This window comes from Emys orbicularis, chromosome 8 (assembly GCF_028017835.1).
Source record: "Emys orbicularis isolate rEmyOrb1 chromosome 8, rEmyOrb1.hap1, whole genome shotgun sequence".
In the NCBI taxonomy this organism is placed as follows: Eukaryota; Metazoa; Chordata; order Testudines; family Emydidae; genus Emys; species Emys orbicularis.
The window spans coordinates 34,863,483-34,887,575 of record NC_088690.1 but is presented as its reverse complement, the minus strand read 5'-3'; the positions used below and the strand labels follow the sequence as shown (position 1 = coordinate 34,887,575).

General features: G+C 46.1%; 1 protein-coding gene across 2 annotated transcripts in view; it reads right to left on the bottom strand.

Moving 5' to 3' along the window:
• Positions 1–21,491, bottom strand: part of MTF2 (metal response element binding transcription factor 2) — a 31,528-nt gene extending 10,037 nt beyond the window's left edge. For both annotated transcript variants that reach the window (XM_065409054.1, XM_065409055.1), the window contains exons 1-6: positions 21,401–21,491; positions 20,912–21,012; positions 20,385–20,533; positions 1,578–1,673; positions 1,229–1,297; positions 281–404 (exon numbers count right to left, since the gene is read on the bottom strand). In XM_065409054.1, coding sequence (XP_065265126.1) covers positions 281–404; positions 1,229–1,297; positions 1,578–1,673; positions 20,385–20,533; positions 20,912–21,012; positions 21,401–21,476 — 615 coding nt within the window. In that variant the 5' untranslated portion in view covers positions 21,477–21,491. The remainder of the gene's footprint in view (positions 1–280; positions 405–1,228; positions 1,298–1,577; positions 1,674–20,384; positions 20,534–20,911; positions 21,013–21,400) is intronic.
• Between the last annotated feature and the right edge of the window lie 2,602 nt (positions 21,492–24,093).

Below are 24,093 nucleotides of genomic sequence, written 5' to 3'. Positions count from 1 at the left end.
ATGAAAGTGGTCATCTGAACAACAAACTATGCAATAGTTATCTGGATCACACTAAATTTTATAGCTCAAAAAAGTCTGACACTTAAAAGTTATGCTGAATAGTTCTAGGAGTCTATTAAAACCATATGTCTCATTATTTTGGTTTCACAGATTAAGGCCAAAAGGGACCATTATAATAATTTAGTCTGACCTCCTGCAGGCCACACTCACCCAGTAATTTTGTGAATGTATTGACTGCTAAGAGAAACAAAAACAAGAAAAGAATATTTCAACTACCTACCTCACCAGGGTGCAATCTATCCCAGTTTTCATTAATGTATGTCATAAGTTCAAGCTCTGAATCAAAGTATTTCTTCTTATGAATAACACTTAGGTTGTAAAGGCATAGATGTGCTATATCTACCCTAGAATTCAGAAATATTTAATCAAAAACATTAAGTTTTTATTTCTTTAATTTTTTACAAACCATTAGTCCTTGAAATAGCTTTGCACAAAAATATTAGCACAATATGGCTAAAAGAGTACAAAGCCTGATTAGAAACAGTCTCAAATTTCCAAAACAATATTCTTATAAAATCTGCATTTATATCCCCCTTTTCTGACTTATGTTCTGTTTTCTCCCTAAGCCTCACCCCACTGCCATGATGCCCTTTTAGCTCCAAATTTTGTTTAGATCTTAGAATGTTTAATTGAGGCAAGATAAATACAAGAATTTAACATTGGCAAATTAACATCAAATGAGTTTCCATAAAATATTTATTCATGTTGCAACTTATTCAGATTATTTGGTATTTGTATAGAAGAGCTAAAGTTCACAAGGTTCAAACTACAACTCACTTCTAATTCTCAACTAGGAAATTCTATTGCAAAGTATGTCATAATGCTTGTTAATGTGCACACTGTATTTGGCTTGCCCAGTGGCAGTACTCTATACTTGGGTAACAGATCCTGTTTAGACTTAAGTTTCTCATACCCAAGCCAGCAGTGGTTTGTAATATTGAATTGTCCAAGGAAGAGGACCCTAGATATCATGCATTAACAACATGACTAAGGACACACAATAACTAGCTTTGAAGGAGACCTGTCCTTTGTTTATAGAAGCAGTGGGTATCACTCACAAAGGTCAAAATATAAAGTGGATGATCCTCAAGTTTACAAAGAGACATGAGATGTCCAGGAGAAAAGTGGGTAGAGGGTTACGTATTTCTTTTTTTTAAGTTGTACTTACCATCTCAAGGGTAAACGTTTGAGGTACTCTGGTCCAGAACTGCAAACTGAGCAAATGAATGTATAAAACCTAAAACAAAAAATAAAATTAAGATATTAAAAGCCATTCTCTCAGGTTTGTCTTTATAAAAAAAAAAAACAACAACACACTTTAGATGCTGTCAGTTAAATAGCCAGAGAATTAAATATAAACTTATTTTGTTGTCTTCTTTACAAACTGCATTCTAAAATGCTTTCAGAGTTATGACTATTGTAGTAGTAGTTTATGTTTAAATACAAATAGAGGATTAAAACAATCCACATTTTAAATAAAAACAACCATAAATCAAAGTTTAGTTCAAGCTTCTTACCTGTCACCGAAAAGCATTGGCTTTTGGAGACACTGCACGCAAGCCTCATGAAACCACTGGTTACATTTGCAGCACTGCAGCATCTTTAAATACCAGCTTCACCAACAGAAATAAAAATAAGACCAGTGTTACAATAAACTGCTGCAAATGTTTCCCCAATACAGTGTGGTCATATTATATTTAGAAAGACTATTAGGTCAAAGTTAATAAAAATTTTAAATTTTTGGTGAAGTGTGTCATCAATAGAGATATTTCAATAAATTTTAGTTCCATGGTGAAAATGACTAGAAACTCCCTACAAACAAGGGAAACGACTAGTCTGCTCTTGTTTATTCAGATGGAAGAAATGCAAATAATCAGCTGTAGAATAAAATAAATTCTGATTATTATAATGTGAACTATTTACTGCATATGTACGGCCATTTATTTAAAAATTAAAGGAAAACATTTTTATTCTGATAACATCCTCTTTAAATACTCAGTAAATTTTCAAGGAAAACTGTGCAGTTAATAAGGACCAACATCTTTTATTACTCTAGACCACTGGTTCCCAAACTGGGGGGCGCAAAGAAATTCCAAGGGTGGGTGCAAGGCTGTCCGGCCCTTGAGCTCCCGGCCGAAGAGGCTAGCCCCCGGCCCCTCCCCTCCTGTCCCTCTGCCCCCAAAGCCATGCCGGCAGCGCGGCTTGCGCCTGCCCACCTCCCAGGCTTTCCAATAAGCCAGTCCTGCTGCTCTGAGCAGCCTAGTAAGAGCGCGGGGAGCGGAGGGAAGGGAAGTTGGATAAGGGGCAGGAGATCCCGGGGGGCAGTCAGGGGACAGGGAGTGGTTGGATGGGGTGGAGGTTCGGGGGGGGGAGCGCAGGCGGTCAGGAGACAGGGAGTGGGGGGTTGGATAGGTGTGGATAGGGGTCGGGGCAGTCAGGAGACGGGGGGATTGGATAGGGGGTGGGGTCCTGGGAGGGGGCGGTCAGGGGACAAGGATCGGGGGGGGGGGTTGGATGATGGTAAAGGAGAAATGCGGGGGGGCGCGCGTGAGGGTCTCAAATTAAAAAGGGGGCGTGATGCCAAAAAGTTTGGGAACAACTGCTCTAGACTATTCATAAGTAATTTGGTTCTTTAAAAAAAAAAGGGGTCTTTTATTGTAATATAAAGAAAATGATACATTGCTGAATACCTTTGAAAGAAAAAGCTACATCTCTTCCAAATGTCCAACTAGGTTCATTCTACAAAGATACCACTTTTATATAAACCAGACATCCCTCTGCCCATTTTCTCAACACCACTTTCCCAACCTTAACATAAGTGCCAGTAAAAGTAGTGAGATTCAGATATTTTATGTAAAGTTCTAAGCACCGTTCCAGGTAGCACTTAGTATAAAAATGAGTAAGGTTAGCAAACAGACCTATAACAGTAGCCATTCCATAATTTTCAAAGTGGACTGTTCAGTCTACTCTACGATGACTTCAGCATGCACCACTGCAATAAACACACTAGCAGCAAAGAGGCACAAGCAGCATGAGGACACCAGTTGCAGGTCTGTTCTCTGTGCCTGTTACCCTCAGCAATGAAATATCATCTAAAAAACACCACTGCCTGCAGAAAATAGCACCAGTACTCAATGCCATTGGAATAGGGGCCAAAATTTTGTTTGCAACTGAACAATTCCCTCATTTCTCCCTCTCCCCCCCCACCCCCACCCCCACACTCTTCCCCCTGAGAGGCCATACTCATAATGGCTGCAGCTGGAGAGCAGTGCAGTGGGGCACAAAAGATGAATAAGCATCTCTTATTTAAAACAGAATAAGGGAAGGGAATTCTGAAACTTATCGTCAGCTTTCCATTGTGGCTGTAAATACGATACATCTGCCTGTTTTATCTGTAGCTGCTGTTGAGGCCTGGAGTGCGTGAGACCCCCTCCACACATACACAACACGAGCAGAAGGAGAAAGATGCAGACTGAGATGCAGGGCTTTGGAGCGGAGCCCGGAGCTGGAGCGCAGAGCAGCTCCGGAGCAGTGGAGCTGCAGGTTTTTGCCTGGAGCTGGAGCACAGCTCCAAAGCCCTGCTGAGATGACATGTTCAGCGAGATACTGCAAGCCAGTGCTGCATCAGACTGTGAAGATACCACAGAGCCCAGAGAAGAAAAGAGCAGACAGAAGAAAGGCCCAGGAGTCCCAGCAGGAAGACAACAGGGAGCTGCATCAGAACATAATGGGGCTTCTCAGACAGCAAATACAACTGATGCAGATTCTCGCTGGCCTGCAGATTCTCGCTGGCCTACAGGTCCAGTCACAGACTCCCCTCCCTCCCTTTGCGGTCAACGAAGAACTCAATTTCAGCAACTCTCTTACCCCCTCATTTCAATTTTAAATTTCTGTTCCGTTAGTTTACTTTATTAGGCCTGGTCTACACTAGGCGTTTGTCGAATTTAGCGCCGTTACATCGAATTAACCCTGCACCCGTCCACACCACGAGGCTATTTAGTTCGACATAGAGGGCTCTTAAATTCGACTTCTGTACTCCTCCCCAACGAGGGGAGTAGCGCTAAATTCGACATGGCCATATCGAATTAGGCTTGGTGTGGATGGAAATAGACGGTAATAGCTCCGGGAGCTATCCCACAGTGCACCACTCTGTTGACTCTCTGGACAGCAGTCCGAGCTCGGATGCTCTGACCAGCCACACAGGAAAAGCCCCAGGAAAATTTGAATTCCTTTTCCTGTCTGGCCAGTTTGAATCTCATTTCCTGTTTGGACATCGTGGCGAGCTCAGCAGCACTGGCAACGATGCAGAGCTCTCCAGCAGAGATGGCCGTGCAATCCCATAATAGAAAGAGGGTCCCAGCATGGACTGATCGGGAAGTCTTGGATCTGATCTCTGTGTGGGGCGATGAGTCCGTGCTTTCCGAGCTGCGCTCCAAAAGACGGAACGCAAAGATCTATGAGAAGATCTCTAAAGCCATGGCAGAGAGAGGATACAGCCGGGATACAACGCAGTGCCGCGTGAAAATCAAGAAGCTGAGACAAGGCTACCAGAAGACCAAAGAGGCAAACGGACGATCCGGATCCCAGCCCCACACATCCCCTTTCTACGAGGCACTGCATTCCATCCTAGGTGCGGCCGCCACCACTACCCCACCACTGACCATGGACTCTGAGGATGGGATATTGTCCACGGCCGGTTCCTCGGACATGGTAGCAGACGGGGAAGATGAGGAAGGAGATGAGGAGGACGAGGCAGTCGACAGCGCTTACCAAGCTGATTTCCCCGACAGCCAGGAGCTCTTCATCACCCTTACAGAGATCCCCTACCAACCCTCCCCAGCATGTAACCCGGACACAGATTCAGGGGAAGGATCAAGTAGTAAGTGTTTTAAACATCTAAACATTTATTTTTAAATAAACTGGAATATTAAGAATAAGAACAATGTGTTCTTCATGATTTCTTTACCCTGGGCGCTTAAGTATTCAGTTCCAACTATTTAAAAAAAATCTAACAGTGTCCGGTTGTGCATGATTCTGCTGCCCAAGCTGCTCCACTCTTTAGTCCCTGCCACTGCAGCTATATTAAAATCCGGTCTATATGTCCGGGGATAGAGCTGAAATCCTCCACGGACATCTCGACGAAGTTCTCCTGGAAGTAATGGGAAAGCCTGTTCATCAGGTTCCTGGGGAGAGCGGCCTTAGTGGGTCCTCCGAAGTAGGAGACGTTCCCGCGCCAGGAGATCCTCAAGTACTCCGGGATCATTGCCTTGCACAGCATGGCGGCATAGGGCCCTGGTCTTTGCAGGCTTTCCCGAAGCATCCTTTCCTTATCGCTGTCCGAGATCCTCATGATAGTTATGTCGCTCATGATGACCTGCTTTGAATTAGGTAGGGGACTGTTAGTATTGGGACTGCTTGCAAGTTCCTTTACAGAACTGTAACCGCTGGTTTACAGCCACGCGGTGGAGGCGGGAGAGGGGCAGCATACAGGGATCTTTCCCTGGGACATCCGCGAGGGGGTGGGACAGGGCCAGAGTTCATGCTTGGCCGATTGGTGGCAGCAGAGACTGGCATTGCTTTCAATGTGAAAGGAGGCCAGTGATACTACTAAAATTTTAAGCAGCCACAAGTCTACGGCTTACCATGTTTGCCTGCTACAGAGATTCCGGTGTCCTGCCCCGCTTCCCAGATCGGCAGTGCAAGACCCCAGGCACTGAAGGCGAGGTCCGAAAATTCGACCTTGTCCTGAGTGTGCATGTGATAGGTGCGGTGCATGGTCTTGTTCACAGAGAGACTGTTCTTTGTTCACAACTACATTTATGTTTCGGAGGAATTCACTACCTTTTTCTCATTCCCACAGCCACATCTGCGACTGTCTCCCAACCCAGCCTGGCATCACACTCCCAGAGGCTAGCGCACATTAGGCGGAGGAAGAAGAAGACGCGAGAGGACATGTTCTCAGAACTAATGGGCTGCTCCCGAGCCCAGGCAGCACAGCAGAACCAGTGGAGGGAGAATTTGTCCCAAATGCACCGGACACACATGGAACGCGAGGAGAGGTGGCGGCAGGAAGACCAGCAGGCGACTCAAACGCTGCTTGGACTTCTGAGGGAGCAAACGGACACGCTCCGGCGCCTTGTTGATGTTCTGCAGGAACGGAGGCAGGAGGACAGAGCCCCGCTGAAGTCTATCAGTAACCGCACTCCCCCGCCACCAAGTCCCATACCCCCCTCGCCCAAAGTCCAAAGAAGGAGGGGCGGCAGAGTCCGTGAAAACTCTCTCTCGACCCCTGCAGACTGCTCAAGCACCAGAAGGCTGTCATTCCCCAAAATTTGAAAAGTCCTTTCCTGCCCGCCTCACCCAAGCCCCCGTCCAAGTTTCACCCCCCAGTTTCATGTGTGGTTGTTAATAAAAAATACGTTTCTGTTCATTACTGTTTCAATCATGTTCTTTTGAGGGAGAGTCTGTCTGAAGGGGGGGAAGGGCCCTGGTAATTGGACAGGACAGTCACCTTTAGCAGGGTACAGAGGCGGGGGCAGGTCCAGCAGCAGGGCACATACACAGTGCAGTGACTAGTTACCCTGGTCAGTCTGGGAGGTGGTTTTCATGTTCTGCGCGTGGGGGGGGGGGGGGGGGGGGTTGCTCTGTGACTTTGTGGCGGGGGAGGGCAGTTACAGATCTTATGCAGCGGTCCTTGTCCTGGATCACAGAGCCACGCAGAAGGGGATCTGTAACCCTCCTCCCCCTGCCATAAAGTCACATAGCCCCCACATACACGCAGTCCCGCTCAGGAGGGCTGGCAGGCTCCGTTGAAACAACCAGTCCGCCACTGCGAATCCTGTCATTCCTGGAGTTTAGAAGGATCATTTGCATCAGTACACTACACCCGCTCCCCACCACAGTCTGCGTCCCAGGTTTAAAACATTCCCGCGAAAACAGTAATAAAGACAACGGTGTTCATTAACAAAATAAAACTGGATTTATTTTTTTGGAAGGGGGTGGAGGGGGTCTGTAACGGGAGAGGATAGTCAACATTAACTGGGTAAAGAAACGGTGGCAGGTTCAGCTTCTCTGTACAGAAACTTAAAAGTCACTGGTTACCCTGCTCACTGTGGAACCTAGCTTTCAAAGCCTCCCAGATGCACAGCGCATCCCGCTGGGCTCTTCTAATCGCCCGGCTGTCTGGCTGGGCGTAATCAGATGCCAGGCTATTTGCCTCAACCTCCCACCCCGCCATAAAGGTCTCCCCCTTGCTCTCACAGAGATTGTGGAGCACACAGCAAGCTGCTATAACAATGGGGATATTGGTTTCGCTGAGATCACAGCGAGTCAGTAAGCTTCTCCATCTCCCCTTGAGACGGCCAAAAGCACACTCCACCACCATTCTGCACTTGCTCAGACGGTAGTTGAACAGTTCTTTTTCAGTGTCCAGGGCGCCAGTATAGGGCTTCATGAGCCAGGGCATTAGCGGGTAGGCTGGGTCCCCAAGGATCACTGTAGGCATCTCCACATCCCCAAGACTTATTTTGTGGTCCGGGAAGTAAATACCTTCCTGCAGCCGTCTAAACAGACCAGAGTTCCTGAAGACGCGAGCGTCATGAACCTTGCCCGGCCATCCGACGTTGATGTTTGTAAAACGTCCCCGATGGTCCACCAGTGCTTGCAGCACCATTGAAAAGTAGCCCTTTCTGTTAATGTACTGGCTGGCCTGGTGCTCCGGTCCCAGGATAGGGATGCGAGTTCCATCTATAGCCCCACCGCAGTTTGGGAATCCCATCGCGGCGAAGCCATCTATGATGACCTCCACGTTTCCCAGGGTCACTACCTTTGAGAGCAGTACCTTAACGATTGCGTTGGCTACTTGCCTCACAACAACCCCCACGGTAGATTTGCCCACGCCAAACTGGTTCGCGACAGACCAGTAGCTGTCCGGCGTTGCAAGCTTCCAGAGGGCTATGGCCACTCGCTTCTGGACAGTCAGGGCTGCTCGCATCCGGGTGTCATTGCGCTTCAGGACAGGGGACAGCAACTCAAAGTTCAAGGAAAGTCCCCTTCCGCATGCGAAAGTTTCGCAGCCACTGGGATTCGTCCCAGACCTGCAGCACTATGCGGTCCCACCAGTCCGTGCTTGTTTCCCGTATCCAGAATCGCCGTTCCACAACATCCACATGACCCATTGTCACCGTGATGTCCTCGGCGCTGGGTCCCGTGCTTTCTGACAGGCCTGTGCTACTCTCAGACTTCAGGCCCTCACCGCGGTGCCGTAGCCTCCTCGCCTGGTTTATCTGCATCTGCCTCTGGGAAAGGTGGATGATAAGCTGCGAGGCGTTGACAACGGCCACAACTGCAGCGATGGTCGCAGCGGGATCCATGCTCGCAGTGCTGTGGCGTCCGCGCTGTCACTGACCAGAAAAGTGCGCGAACTGATTTCCCGCCGGCGCTTTCAGGGAGGGAGGGAGGGCAGTAGTGACGGACGGATGACGACAATTACCCAAAAGCACCCTCTACCCTTTTTTTTTTACCCAGAAGGCATTGGCGGCTCGACTCAGAATTCCAATGGGCAGCGGGGACTGCGGGAACTGTGGGATAGCTGCCCACAGTGCACCGCTTCCAATGTCGATGCTTTCCCCGTTAGTGTGGGCTCACAAAGTCGAATTACTGTCCTTAGTGTGGACACACACGTTCGACTTTGCAATATCGATTCTACATTTTCGATTTAAGAGAAATCGAACTAGCCTTGTAGTGTAGACATACCCTTAGTTTACACTGTATTGGTTTATAATTGCCCACTAATGTTTTGCACTGTTTTTGGTATGCAGTAAGTTTATATTTTGGAAATAAATTCATTTTTTTTTTTTTTTTTACTTCATATAGAATGCCTAGCGCTACTTAAAGTGCACATTACTTGTAATAGAACAGGATCATAGAATTCATAGGTACAGTTAAACAACTATAAACCTACAGCAAGCACTGCATAATTCACAGGTTCATTAAGAGACTAATATTAATAAATGTACACCAAGCACGACATAATTTCTAACAACCCCCCAAACTTAAGGGGAAGAGAGCGCACGGTTATGGAGAGGGTTACTCACCTTGTACAGTAACAGAGGTTCTTCGAGATGTGAGTCTCTGTTGGTGCTCCACTTTAGGTGATTAGAGGCGCAGGGACACGCAAGTGGAGAATTTAGACAGCAGTACCTGGCTGGGCCACACATGTGCACAACCTGTTTCGTGCCTGCATCGGTGATTAACTAGCACTGTGCAGCCACCCTCACCTGCCCCTTCTCTATTGCAGAGGACTAAATTAGAACTCTGAAGTAGAGGGGAAGAGGGTGGGTAGGGGAGCACCCACAGGGACTCACATCTCAAAGAATCTGTTACTGCACGAGGTGAGTAACCCTCTCTTCGAGTGGAGTCCCTGTGGGTGCTCCACTTTAGGTGACATAGAGCAGTGCCACTCAAGGGAAAGGAAGGGTTCGGAATTAGGTCTGAATGGACAATAAGACTGTGTCCCAGCCGAGTGTCAGAGGCGGAGTCCTGGTCAATGCCGTAGTGTTGTATGAACGTGTGAGAGGCTATCCAAGTGGCTGCTTTACCTATGTCGGTGATAAGCACGTCCTTCATAAAAGGCATGTCGTTCAAAAAGGCTACCGATGTGTCTATGGATCTTGTGGAATGTGTTCTGATCCATGATGAAGGTTGCAGTTCATGTTGAATGTAGCAAAGCTGGATGCAGCCAGAAATCCATTTGGAAAGTCTCTGCTTAGATATGGGCTTGCCTTTGGACCGTTCCGTCATGGAGAGAAACAATTTAGGAGTCTTTCTGAACACTTTGGTCCGTCCTCGATAAAAGGCTAATGCCCTTCTGACATCCAGGGTGTGGAATGCCACCTCTTGTTTGTTCTTGTGAGGTTTAGGAAAGGAGATAGGAAGATGAATGGGTTGATTAATGTATAAAGAAAGGATTTTAGAGAGAAACTTTGGTGCGGCCTTAGAGTATCCTTATCCTTAAAGATCATATATGGTGGGTGTGCCATAGAATATCAGGGTTGGAAGGGACCTCAGGAGGTCATCTAGTCCAACCCCCTGCTCAAGGCAGGACCAATCCCCAACTAAAACATCCCAGCCAGGGCTTTGTCAAGCCTGACCTTAAAAACCTCTAAGGAAGGAAATTCCACCACCTCCCTAGGTAACCTATTCCAGTGCTTCACCACCCTCCTAGTGAAAAAGTTTTTCCTAATATCCAACCTAAACCTCCCCCGCTGCAACTTGAGACCATTACTCCTTGTTCTGTCATCTACTACCACTGAGAACAGTCTAGATCCATCCTCTTTGGAACTCCCTTTCAGGTAGTTGAAAGCAGCTATCAAATCCCCCCTCATTCTTCTCTTCTGCAGACTAAACAATCCCAGTTCCCTCAGCCTCTCCTCATAAGTCATGTGCTCCAGCCCCCTAATGATCTTTGTTGTCCTCTGCTGGACCCTTTCCAATTTTTCCACATCCTCCTTGTAGTGTGGGGCCCAAAACTGGACACACTACTCCAGATGAGGCCTCACCAACGTCGAATAGAAGGGAATGATCATGTCCCTCGATCTGCTGGCAATACCCTTTCTTATACAGCCCAACATGCCGTTAGCCTTCTTGGCAACAAGGGCACACTGTCGACTCATATCCAGCTTCTTGTTCACTGTAACCCCTAGGTCCTTCTCTGCAGAACTGCTGCCTAGCCACTCGGTCCCTAGTCTGTAGCAGTGCATGGGATTCTTCCATCCTAAGTGCAGGACTCTACACTTGTCCTTGTTGAACCTCAGATTTTTTTTTGGCCCAATCCTCTAATTTGTCTAGGTCCCTCTGTATCCTATTCCTACCCTCCAGCGTATCTACCACTCCTCCCAGTTTAGTGTCATCTGCAGAATTGCTGAGGGTGCAGTCCACGCCATCCTCCAGATAATTAATGAAGACATTGAACAAAACTGGCCCCAGGACCAACCCTTGGGGCACTCCGCTTGATACTGGCTGCCAACTAGATATGGAGCCATTGATCACTACCCATTGAGCCTGACTATCTAGCCAGCTTTCTATCCACCTTATAGTCCATTCATCCAGCCCATTCTTCTTTAACTTGCCGGCAAGAATACTATGGGAGACCATATCAAAAGCTTTGCTAAAGTTAAGGAATAACATGTCCACTCCTTTCCCCTCTTCCACAGAGCCACTTATCTTATCATAGAAGGCAATTAGGCATAACTTGCCCTTGGTGAATCCATGCCGACTGTTCCTGATCACTTTCCTCTCCTCTAAGTGCTTCAGAATTGATTCTTTGAGGACCTGCTCCATGATTTTTCCAGGGACTGAGGTGAGGCTGACTGGCCTGTAGTTCCCCAGATCATCCTCCTTCCCTTTTTTAAAGATGGGCACTACATTAGCCTTTTTACAATCATCTGGGACCTCCCCTGATCACCATGAGTTTTCAAAAATAATGGCCAATGGCTCTGCAATCCCATCCGCCAACTCCTTTAGCACCCTCAGATGCAGTGCATCCAGCCCCATGGACTTGTGCTCATCCAGCTTTTCTAAATAGTCCTGAACCACTTCTTTCTCCACAGAGGGCTGGTCACTTTCTCCCCATGCTGTGCTGCCCAGTGAAGAAGTCTGGGAGCTGACCTTGTTCGTGAAGACAGAGGCAAAAAAAGCATTGAGTACATTAGCTTTTTCCACATACTGTCACAAGGTTGCCTCCCTCATTCAGTAAGGGGCCCACACTTTCCTTGACTTTCTTCTTGTTGTTAACATACCTGAAGGAAACCCTTCTTGTTACTCTTAACATCTCTTGCTAGCTGGAACTCCAAGTGTGATTTGGCCTTCCTGATTTCACTCCTGCATGCCTGAGCAATATTTTTGTACTCCTCCCTGGTCATTTGTCCAATCTTCCCCATAAGGGCCTCAAGTTCTTCTACATATCTTCCAGACATGATGGTAACGAGAAAAACAACTTTCATGGACAGGTGTAGTAGTGAGCACTTAGTCAAAGGTTTGAAAGGGTCACTTGGGAGGGATTGAAGCACTAGAGTGAGGTCCCATGGAGGAGTTGGGACTCTGGGTAGATGTTATGTATGCCCTGTAGGAATCTTCTGGTAATTGGATGTGCAAAGACTGAGACCCCATCGACTTTGTGGTGGAAGGTTGCGATCGCTGCCAGCTGAACTCATATAGAGCTTATTCAGAGATCAGATTTCTTAAATTGGAGTAAGTAATCCAGGACTACTGGCAGGGTAGAGGTAGTGGCTTCTATTCCTTTGTTTAAACACCACATGTGCAATCTCTTCCACCTGTGGAGGTACGTCAAGTGTCTGCTGTTCAACGAGATGTCTAACTTCCTCAGAACAGATCATCTCCTAGCTTTGGAACCACTGATGAGCCAAGCTCTCTGGTGGAGTATCTCCAGGTTCGGCTGCAAGATCTGGCCTGCATCCTGTGACAAGAGGTTCGGAAGAGGTGGGAGGACACGAGATGGGCATGAGGACCATCTGTTGTCAGTATGGATACTAGGTTTGTCTGGGCCAGACTGGGACTATCAGGATGACTTTGGCTTGGTCAGTTCTGATCTTGTGGATAACCCTGGCCAGCAACAGGGTCGGGGAAAAGGCATACAGGAGAGGCACGTCCCATGAGACGAAGAAGGTGTCGCCCCTGGATCTTGGTCCCAAGGCCTGCTCTGGAACAGAACATTGGACATTTGCTGTTGACTCAGACTTATTACGGGGAAGCCCCATTGTTGGAATATGTTCTGAATTACTGAGGTGTTTATTTCCCACTTGTGGTCGTGGGAGAACTTTCAGCTTAACATGTCCACAGTGATGTTCTGAGATCCTGGTAGGTAGGTGGCTGATATGGAGATGGTGTGTTGAATACGCCATATCTACAGCATTATGGCCTCTGTACATAGGGAGTGTGACCTCGCTCCTCCTTGTTTATGTGGAACATGCAGGTCACATTGTCTGTCATGCTCTGCATGGCCTTGTTTTTGATCAGAGGCAGGAAATGTGCGCAAGCGTTGTGAACGGCTCGCAGTTCCAAAACATTTATGTGCAGTGTTGATTCCGAAGACGACCATCTGCCCTGGATGGCGAGATTGTCTAAGTGGGTGCCCCACCCCAATATGGAGGCATTTGTTGTGATTATCAGTTCAGGGGGAGCCTGTAGAAAAGGGACACCTACACACAAATTGTGCAAGCGGGTCCACCACTGAAGGGAGTCTGACTTTTGTTGGCATATTTAAAAGTTTTTTCAGACTGTTTGTGTGGGAGGTACACCATCCTGAGCCGTCCTTGTAGGCAGCAAATGGAGTCTGGCTTGTCAGACGACATAAGTGGTCACCGCCATGTGTCCCAGTAGTCAGAGGCAGGTTCTGATGGATGTTTATGGACTGCTCACTGTGGTATTGATCAGGTTCATTAGGCTCTAGGGTGACAAATCTGTGAAATGGTAAAGAGGATGACAAATCTCTGAACTGGTGTTAATGTTGACTTTTGAAAGTTTATTTGCAGACCAAGGTTTGTGAAGAGTGACATCTTGTGTGTGGCTTCGATGACTTCTTTCCAAGTAGGAGCCAACCGTCTAAATATGGGTACATCATGAACCCTTGTTTGCGTAAGTAGGCTACTGCCACTGCCAGAACTTTGGAAAACACTCGGGGAGCTGTGAAAAGGCCAAAGGGCAGTACCAGGTATTGATATTGATCCTGCCCAAGGACAAATCAGAGGAATAGTCTATGTGCTGGATGAATAGTGATGTGAAAATAAGCATCTTGCAGGTCGAGGGCTACAAACTAATCTCCTCGTTCCAGAGCTGGAATGATTGTTGCTAAAGTAACCATCCAGAATTGTTGTGTTATAACAAATTTGTTTAGATTCCTGAGATCAAGAATAGGTCTCAATCCCCCAGACCTTTTCTGGGTTAAAAAATAAACTGGAATAGAACTTTCACTGTGTGTTGTAGCAGCACTGGTTCTACTGCACCGAGTTGTAGAAGGTGCTCTACTTCCTGTCTCAGGAGGAGCTCGTGAGAGGGGTCCCTGAGGAGAGATAGGGAGGGAGGGTCGGTAGAGGGGGATGGAGAAGAACTGGATAGAGTATCTTGTTTTGGATGACTTCCAATACCCATTTGTTGGAAGTGATGGTTTGACATATTGAGTAGAATGGTATTACATGACCTGTAAATGGATGGTTGATGGATAGTGGTGTCAGCACTGGTAATTGGGGGGAGGTCTGCTAAGCCCTTGACCAAACCTTCAAATTTGATGTTTGGGATAGGTGGTTGTTGTGCGGTGGGTTGAAAAGAGTTTGTTTTACACTTGGGTGGCCTTTGTCTGCGCCACTGAGGATTGTATTGTCTCTGGGTCTACGTATACAGAGCCTGTTTAGGATGTTGCGAGGTGCAATACCAGTCCTGTTTACATTTTGTTGCAGGTGTATATATGCCAAGAGATCTGAGAGTGGCTCTCGAATCCTTTAGTGAGTGGAGGGATTCATCGGTCTTACCTGTGAACAGTTTTGGACCCTCGAAGGGGAGGTCCTCTACTTCGGATTTCACCTCCCTCGGAAACCACGACAGGTGAAGCCAGGAGGCTCGGGACATTACAACGGCAGTAGCGATGGACCTAGCTGCCATGTCAGCGGAATCCAACAATGCCTGAAGGGCCGTGCAGGCCAACAGGTGTCCTTCTGAGATGAGTGATGTAAATTGTTCTCTTTTTTTAATTCATGTATGCAGTCAAATTTAGAGAGAATTTGGAATAATTCATGTGGCTGTATTTTGCCATTGGGGCTTCATAATTAGTGATTCTAAATTGTAAAGTCGCTGATGACTAGGCCTTGCAGCTGAGTAGATCCAGTCTCTTCCACAGTCATACGGGGTGGTCCTGGAATAATGTTGCTGGCCACGTTCGTTAACTGAGTCTACCACCAGAGAGTTTGGCTGGGGGTGAGAGAATAAAAGTCCAGCCCTTTCGAAGGGATGTAACATTTTTTATCTTCCCTCTTTTATGTGTAGGTGGGATTGTGGCAGGGGTCTGCCAGAAGGCTGTGGCCAGGGCCGGCTCCAGCATTTCTGCCGCCCCAAGCAAAAAAAAAAAAAAAAAAAAGCCGCGATCGCTCCTAGAGGGAGTGAGGGACCTGCCGCCCCCGAATTACCGCAGGTGCCGCCCCTCTCCCTTGGCCGCCCCAAGCACCTGCTTGTTAAGCTGGTGCCTGGAGCCGGCCCTGGCTGTGGCGGACTCCATGATTGCGGCATTAATCCGCAGTGAGATCTTAGACGAGGTCGTTGTGCGGAGTATGTCCAAGAGCTTGTGCTGTGATTTAGTGACTTCCTTGAGGGGTATTTGGAGAATGTCAGCCATCCTTTTAAATAGATCTTGAAACTGTTTGAATTCATCTCCGGCAGTAGGTGGCGGAGGCATGATGGTCTCATCAGGCGAGGGAGAAGGGTTTGTGACAGGAATAGCCTCCTGGTGCACAACCTTCTCTGTTTCTTTGAAAGACTTGACATTTCCCATGTGCAATGGTGCTGCTGATGCTGGTGAGGAGACTATGACAGGGGTGGCCAACCTGTGGCTCCGGAGCCACATGCGGCTCTTCAGAAGTTAATATGCAGCTCCTTGTATAGGCATCGACGCTGGGGCTGGAGCTACAGGCGCCAACTTTCCAATGTGCCGCGGGGTGCTCACTGCTCAACCCCTGGCTCTGCCACAGGCCCTGCCCCCACTCCATCCCTTCCCACACCCTCCCCTGAGCCTGCCGTGCCCTCGCTCCTCTCCCACCCCCCCGCCTCATGCATGCCACAAACAGCTGATCGGGAGGTGTGGGGAGGGCTGCCGGTGGGAGGCGCTGGGAGTGGGGGCAGCTAATGGGGGGCTGCTGATATGTTACTGTGGCTCTTTGGCAATGTACATTGGTAAATTCTGGCTCCTTCTCAGTTTCAGGTTGGCCACCCCTACTCTATGAGCTTCCCTGGGACCCCTCGGGCGTTCAGAGTAGTATTGGCTGTAGGCTGCCCATGGGTCCCAGAGGGCCATTGTGGTGATAAAAGCACTGGTGAAGGTCCCCATGGGTATCTGTACCGCCCCCGGAAATCTGATCTGGGGTGATGCTTAGGCTGCACTTGTGGCTCAGATCTGATACTGCCTTGCAAAGGTGAGGAGTGTTGGGATGAAAAAAAACCCTTCCCCTTCCTTGTCTTCCTCGCTGAAGAAGGGACGGTGATAGTGAAAACAGCAAGACAGTATCGGTACCAAAGAGAAGCGACTCAGGTGCCAGGGCCACTGACAGATCCGTAGGTGCAAGAAACTGTTGTAAGTTCGGTACTGGCAGTGCCGTCTGCATTTGCAGCGGTGCCGAGAGTTGCTGCGGTACCAGAAGGTATTGTGGCGCCTGAGGAATAGGTGCCAACATTAACTGAACTGAGAGGGAGGGAGCAAGTTTTACTGCTGATGCATCCTTGCAATGTGGCAAGGAGCTAGCAGGTGGCGTCAATGCCTTAGAAACTGCAGAGGCACTGGGCACTCAGTGTTTAGTTGTTGCTGTCGGTGCCATGGTGGAATGGGTAGTCTTTTCTCTTCCTTCCTTTTTAGAGCCTGCCCGCTTAGGGTCTGTGGCTTTGACGGTACCGAAGTCCCGGCTCACCCATAGGTACTTTGCCACAGTGCGGTTGGTACCGATGCTGGAGCCCAAATCGTGGAATGCTTCCTCTTGGGTCTGGTCTACACTGGGGGTCGGTGGGGGAAAATCGATCTAAGTTACGTGATGTACTTTCTTGTGCGAGCCTCGAAGTTGTGGCAATGGGTGCACTTTTGGGGTACGTGTTTCCCCCAAGCACTAGACATATTGAGTGTCCACCTGAAAGTGGAACTGCCTCACGGCAGGAGAAGCAACATTTAAAGCCTGGAGATCCTGGCATTTTGAAGAAAATATCCCAAGTAGGACGAAATGATAAAGATTTTTTGTTTTTAAACAGGGAAGAAAGAGAGAGAAAGGAGAGAGAGTGAGTGTCTTAATAAACTACCCTAACTATTCTAGACTCACTAATCTAGCTGTTATGTACTGCTAACACGAAGGTAAAACTAGTGAGGCACTGTCAGAGCTCCAACTCAGACCAAGAGCGGTTGAGAAGGACCGGGGGGGGGGGGGGGGTGAGATGGGGGCAGCAGCCGCACAGCGCTAGTTAATTGCTGCTGCAGGCGCGAGACTGGGAGAGCACGTGTGGCCCAGCCAGGTACTGCTGTCGAAATTCTCCGACTAGAGGCGCAGGGGCGCGCAATCACCTAAAGTGGAGCACCCACCAGGACTCCATTCAAAGAAGAACAGCACATTACTGTGACTGACCATTAAATTTCTCCTTTCAAGGTCTCCTTCAACCACATAGCCCCACGTTGAGCTCTTCTAATGGCCCACGTGTTCAAAGTCAGCAGACAGCCACTCTACCTCTACTCCAGCAGCAAATTTCCTCTTCGACTCACAGGTAGTATGAAGGATACAACAGACAGCTATAACCACTGGGATATTTTTCTCACTGAGATCTAATCTGGTGAGTAAACACTGCCAGTGCTCTTTCAACCTGATGAATGTACATTCAAAACTGTCATTCTGTGCTGCTGAGTCAGTAGCTGAATCTTTCCAGGATGCTGTTGAGGTGGCCAGTGTTTGGCTTTGTAAGACAGGGGAGCAAGAGGTAGGCTGAGTCCCCCAAGATCATTATTGACATTTCAACATCACTAACAGCAATCTGCCGGTCAGGAGAAAGCATCCCTGCTTCCAGATTCATGAACAGCCGTGTTCTTAAAGATGCAACCCTCCCCAGTCAATCCACACAAATGACAGTGAAGCATCCCTGATGATCTACCAATGCTTTCGTAACCACAGAAAAGTAGCCCCTTCTGTTGACGTACTTTGTGTGGGGCCAAAATAGGGATGTGTGTGCCATCTACCACCCCACTGCATTTCGGGAACCCATAGCTACAAATATCCACAATATCCTACATATTGCAGAGCATCAGAGTTCTGCTAACAGGAGATGATAAATAGCCCTACATATTTGCATGACAATAGCCCCCACTGTGGATTTTCCAACTTCAGAATGATTTCCCACTGACCAGCAGCAATACAATGCTGTAAGCTTCCACGGTGCTATCACTACTCACTTCTCAACTGCCAGTACAGCTCTCATTCTTATGTCTATGCTCTGGAGAACTGGGGCAAATTCGGCTAACAGATCCAGGAACGTGGCCTTTCACATCCTGTAGTGCTGCAGCCACAGCTTGTCCCATACCTGCAGTACGATGTGATCCAATCAGTGCTTGTTTCTCAGGCCCAGAACAGCCCTGTCTGCAGCTGTCCATGACCATCACCAAGCTCCAATTGTTTTTCGCTATGTCCCTTAACAAGATGTCTTGAAACAAATCATCATGATTCCCCATTGTTGCAGTATCTCCTGCAGCTCTGCAAATACCAGAGGATCATTCATTCTCTGTTTGCAATGGTCATGACAACAGCGCAGAGCTGTCCAGGCTCCATGCTTTTGGCAGAAATGGCAGACAGCAACAAGTGCTGCGAGAGTTTGTGGAATTTTTAAAAAGGAGCAAAAGATCACGGGATAAGGATGGCATTAAGAGGATGGAAAAAGTTGCATGATGGGAACTTGACTCCTTACTCCCAGTCACCCCTGCATGCCCCACAACGCATTGCGAAAATTCCCTACAAGGCACTTCCCTGGAAGGTGGTATGTGGCACACTGGGATACCTATCAATGGTACACTGCACTTTGTGTCACCACAAGCACTCCCGGTGAGTACATGCAGCAGCGATGCAAGCAGCCAAGCATGCAGGAGCACTATACTAACTGCACCGGTTTCATGCTACTGCACCTTGCATTAACCAGTTTGCAGTGTAGACATGGCCTGAGAAGTGTGAATTGCCCCATTCATAACAAGCCCAATCCACTCATCCAAGGAGATACCACAGCTGCTGGTGCAGGTACAGGAAGGCACTCAGCTTCACCCTCTCCCCTCGGGGTGGCGAGAGAGGACCACCTCCTGCTCAAGGGAGAAGAGGGCCTCCTAATGCCGCTCTGGGACAAACAGGAGTCCTCTTGCCACAACCATTCCAAGTGAGGGCTGGGCATGGTAAGGAGGCAGAGTCATAGGATGCCCCATGTTATGGCGTACTATTACCCCAGATTGCTTTAATTTGGCCTTCACATGAAGTCACAGTTCTGCAAACCCTTATTCAGCGGGGTACTCCTGTTATTCACATGAGTAGTCTTAGGGCTGGTCTACACTAATGCTGTAAGTCTTTGACGTAACTTAGGTCTCCTTACAGTGGTGTCTACGCCGTGCCATGTCAATGGCAGACGCTCTCCCATCGACTAGTGCGTCTTCACCGGACCTGCTAAATCAACACCACTGCATCAACTGCAGCAGTACCAATTTAGCTAGTAGCGTAGACATGGCCCTACGCTAACGTCAAAAGAATACTCCCAGGAATAAGCGTTTGCTGAAACAAGAGGCTGTTACCTCAGTGTAATAGCCTCTAGACATCCTCTGAGAAAAGTCTGCATTTGCAGCTTCAAACCTAATTTTTGAAAGCTACAAATCAAGTAATTTCTTCAACAGAATCTCATTTTAGGCACATCATTCACTACTCCTCCAGAGAACTTAAAAATATGTACATTTGCCTTAAAGTCAACTGTGCCAATATCAAAATTCAACTCCACCATTTTCTTCCTCAGTATCACAGTTCCATTACTACCACTGCCTATAACTGCAATGCCACCAACTACTCTATCTTTGACCTCAAATATAGACCAGAAGTAATGCCACGAAAGCAGTGATTTTTGTAGAAGGCGTTCACAGCTACAACTCTCATTGGTGGCATGATAAAACCTGAACAGATAGCTAGATACACGTGAAGACCTGATGCAACAACGCAATACATAAATTTGTATTATTGTACCTAGGAACTCTAGTCATGGACCGGGACCACATTGTGCCAGGCGCTAGAACAAAAAGATATATTCCTTGGGGCAAGGACTATGCTTACCACAAGATACATTAAAGAAAACATGTTTATTTCAAAGCTCAATGCTTTATTAACTGCGCCTCAGCCCCACCATCTTGTACACTGAGTACTGAAGAAAAATAGTTAGGCCCTGATCCTGCAAACATTTAAGTAAAGTTAACCACAAGCCTAAGTGCTTTCAGAATAAGGGCCAAAGTTTGTAGAGCTGCATGAAGGAGAAAAAGCTTTTGATGGGAATTTATATTTACTTACTCTCCAGGGCCTCCACAGTAGCAGTAACATTGCTGGATATTGGTTTTATGGCCTGCATCCCATTCAAGGTCTGCTACGTTGTACGGTAATGTTTGCTTCATGACTTGTAGCGCTTTGGCATTTGGTCCTTTCTTCAGCGCACCACCCCTCTGGAACAAAACAGATCCATGTTTTTTATAAAAACAATAAGTGTAGTTATGCAATTACAAAATCTTTCAACACAGAGGCGTATATAGTTATAAAAATACTTTAAGAATTTTACTTGCAATTTTGATATACCAGCCGTTTTATTAAAAATAGCCTTTGAAAAAATATAATCAAATTTCATAGCTTCCAATTTACTCAAGAATTTCCCATCCAGATCAAAGCCAGGAACTGTGGGAAATCTCTCACACAGCACTAGTTTTTATTTGTCATTTTTAACCTCACACTTAAAAGTTTACATTAACCACCATACAAATACTATGGAGGAGTAGATGTACAAGTTAGGTCAGCCTGATAGACAAATATTTGTTTCCATAACACACCTTTGTTGTTGTTGCAAAAACACACTGTCGACAGAGCCATTTATCATCTGAATCAATCACGCTGGAATCAATATTTGGTGTGTGACACAGCTGATGATAACCTGAATTCAAAATACAGATTTTACTCTTATAAAGAAACCCATTAAAGACTTTACCCATATTTACAGGAACTAAAAAGTTTTAGAAAGAAAAAAAGTTGTTTAAAACAAAGTAAAATATCCTTCATTTAAGTAAAGATTGTGATCAGGTAATAAGATCAATAGTGTTCCAAATGCTCTTTTTAAAGTTCTTGTGGTAAAAACTATATTCACAAAACAGACCTTGTAAGTCAGTTTACAATAAACAAGAACTGTGAAAGATTGCTTTTTGGCTTGAGTTTTGTAATCAAGCATTCACCCCTGTTCTGGCTTTTTTTGCCTTTCCATTGGCCACAGCTGAGAATAAACCAAAAAGTCTTAAATGGAACAAACGTCAAGAAACAGAAGTTACCTTGGCCACATTTATCACATATAACCATTTCATTAGGTGCTTCGGAATACTCTTCCTGACATATCGTACAGACCATTTCCCCACTTTCAGTGGCTCCTAAAAATAGACAAAAGTGTAACTTATTTTATATATTTATTTTGAATTTTCCCAGTTAAATCTCTTTAACTAAAATCTTTAGTTGGGAGGATCATTAATTACTTTTCTTTTTGTAGTCTGAGTCACGTGTGTGGATTGCAAGGAACAGATTCATGCTATACTGAGTAATCCACAAAATAGTTAAGATACTCATCACCCCTGTTTGGTTTTGGGACACAGACCAGATCTCACCAGCACTGTTAGCAACAACACATTGCAAACATTTCAAAGCATGACCATTATCCCCATTTCATTATAACAAAAACGTACAGGAGGGGATAGAAGCACTGAGGAAGCACATAGCAACTGTGTGGCGTAGTGAAAAGACTACTGGGACTATTCCTAGCTGGATGACCTTGGGGGCAAGGCATTTCACCACTCTGTGTCTCAGTTTCCCTTTTGAAAAATCAGGATAATGCTGACAAGCACTATACAAGTTAGGTCTTTTGATTATTATCTAGCCTCAATAGCATATCAACTACAAACCCAGATAAGAAATACAACTGTCTAAATGGTCGCTAACTTCTAACAACAAACATTTTTCTGTTTAAAAAACGAGGAAGTTAAATGGCAAAAAGACTTCATTAATGTGGACATAAGTATGTCCAGTGATAACTTGTGCCCTTCTAGAATGCTGAGGTCAGCAAAACTCAAACTTCTGAAAACCAGAAAACACATAGTTAAGGTAAACAGCCTCACTTCCTTAACTCTGCCTTCTGAGCAATGCCCCAATATACACACAAGCCCACTCTGGGGCTTTTCACTATAATGGACAGGTGCTACCTACACTTGTCCTATGCTCAAACACTGAGCCTAATTACTGCCCCGACATACTTCTTACCCATTTACAAGTGTAGTGATTTGACTGCAAATGTGAAGGAGTTGTAAAATTTAAGATACCATCTAAACTTATACTTTCCCCTATTAGATCCACAGAGTGCTCTCATATTCTACCTCAGTATTCATAATACCCATAGCAACAAGACCCCAGAGCCCTGCCACTGACAACCTCCATAATTCTGTATTGAAGCAATGCAAACTGGAACCTCAAGGTATATATGCACCTCTTTTCTTTGATAATACACATGGGGGGAGGGGGATGGAATGGGGGTGACTCAGACCCAAATCTCCTTGTATTACAATCCCAGCTCTTCTAAACTGCTCCAATTTTTTCCTTCACTATTCAATACAGCTGCACCCAACAAAGTGAATGCACCTGGAGTGTATGCAGCTAATTCTTAGTGGTTATTGCCAGCTCCAGGGGGGTACAATTAAGGTTGTATGAGTGCTTACCTTGACTATTTCCTAGGTTCTTAGAAGTTGGAGTTTTGCTAAACCTGACATTCTGGAGGGGCATGAGCTATAACCGGCAACCTTAACTCTGCATTAACAATTATTTTGCTATTTAATATAGGTGCAGAATCAAAAAGATGCATGTGCAAAATTCTAGATAGGCAACTGTGAGCTTTGTTTTGTATGCAGAAACACATTATGTTCCGTAATTTATTGTGTCTTTACATACAGATTTTTTTATGTGCAATTTATGTTCATAGCTTTTGAAAGATTTGCCCATAGTGCTTTGCATTTTCTTAACAGTAAATACACTGTTAAATAATCCTCAAAAATCCTGTGAGAGGGGAAGTCACTATTTATATAAAACCATGTACATAAGTGTGCAGCATTAGTTTAGCCCCATGTCCATTTGGCTAGACCATACTAGCACAAGTTTAGCTGCTGCTGCAGATGAAGCCCCATAGGCACTCCACACAAACAAGCATGTGACTTCTTAAAATGGAGATTTTGTTTTTCTTAAAATTTGATACAAGTATGAGGACATTTCACATTAAGATGGCAGGAAAAATGTTTGGCCTAACAAATAGGTAGCAGTAATGACCAGGTCCGTTTACCATTATTTACATTTGGCCAGGAAGATGTGACTGTTCCTCTCCGACGCAGACCTTACAACTGTCATCCATACCTTTGTCACCAAGATTACACAACAGCAATGAACTCTAAACAATACCTTAAAGCCATCTGAAAACTGAAGATAGTGCACCACTGGATTTTGCAACCATCTCACTGCAAGCATATTAAATCAGCACTTCACAATCTGCAGCAGCTGCCTGTGGGTTTCTGGTGAAGTTTAATGTGTTGTTCTTGACCTATATGATTTAGGATTTACCAATCTGCAAGACTGTCTGCCTCCCTCCCCACGCGATGGTTTATTGATGTTGGGTCTTTAAACTGTACTGCATTTAAGATGTGTTTTTAACTCATTTCAAGAGACTACCAAGGACACTGTACTTTAGCATTTAAATTATTCTAAATAAATAAAATATTGATAATTTAATTGAAGTTCTTGCCTGTTTGTATATCCTTCCAGAGAACCCAGGATTTGGAACTGTCTTCAAATATAACGAAGCAGCTCTGTTTCAATTTGTTTATCTGAAAAATAAAGATACAATTACGATTTTGTGAATATGTAGAAACGTTAAAAATAAGGAAGAGCTTTATTTAACATTGTAGTCAAGCTTAACTAACATATGATGCTACAGGAC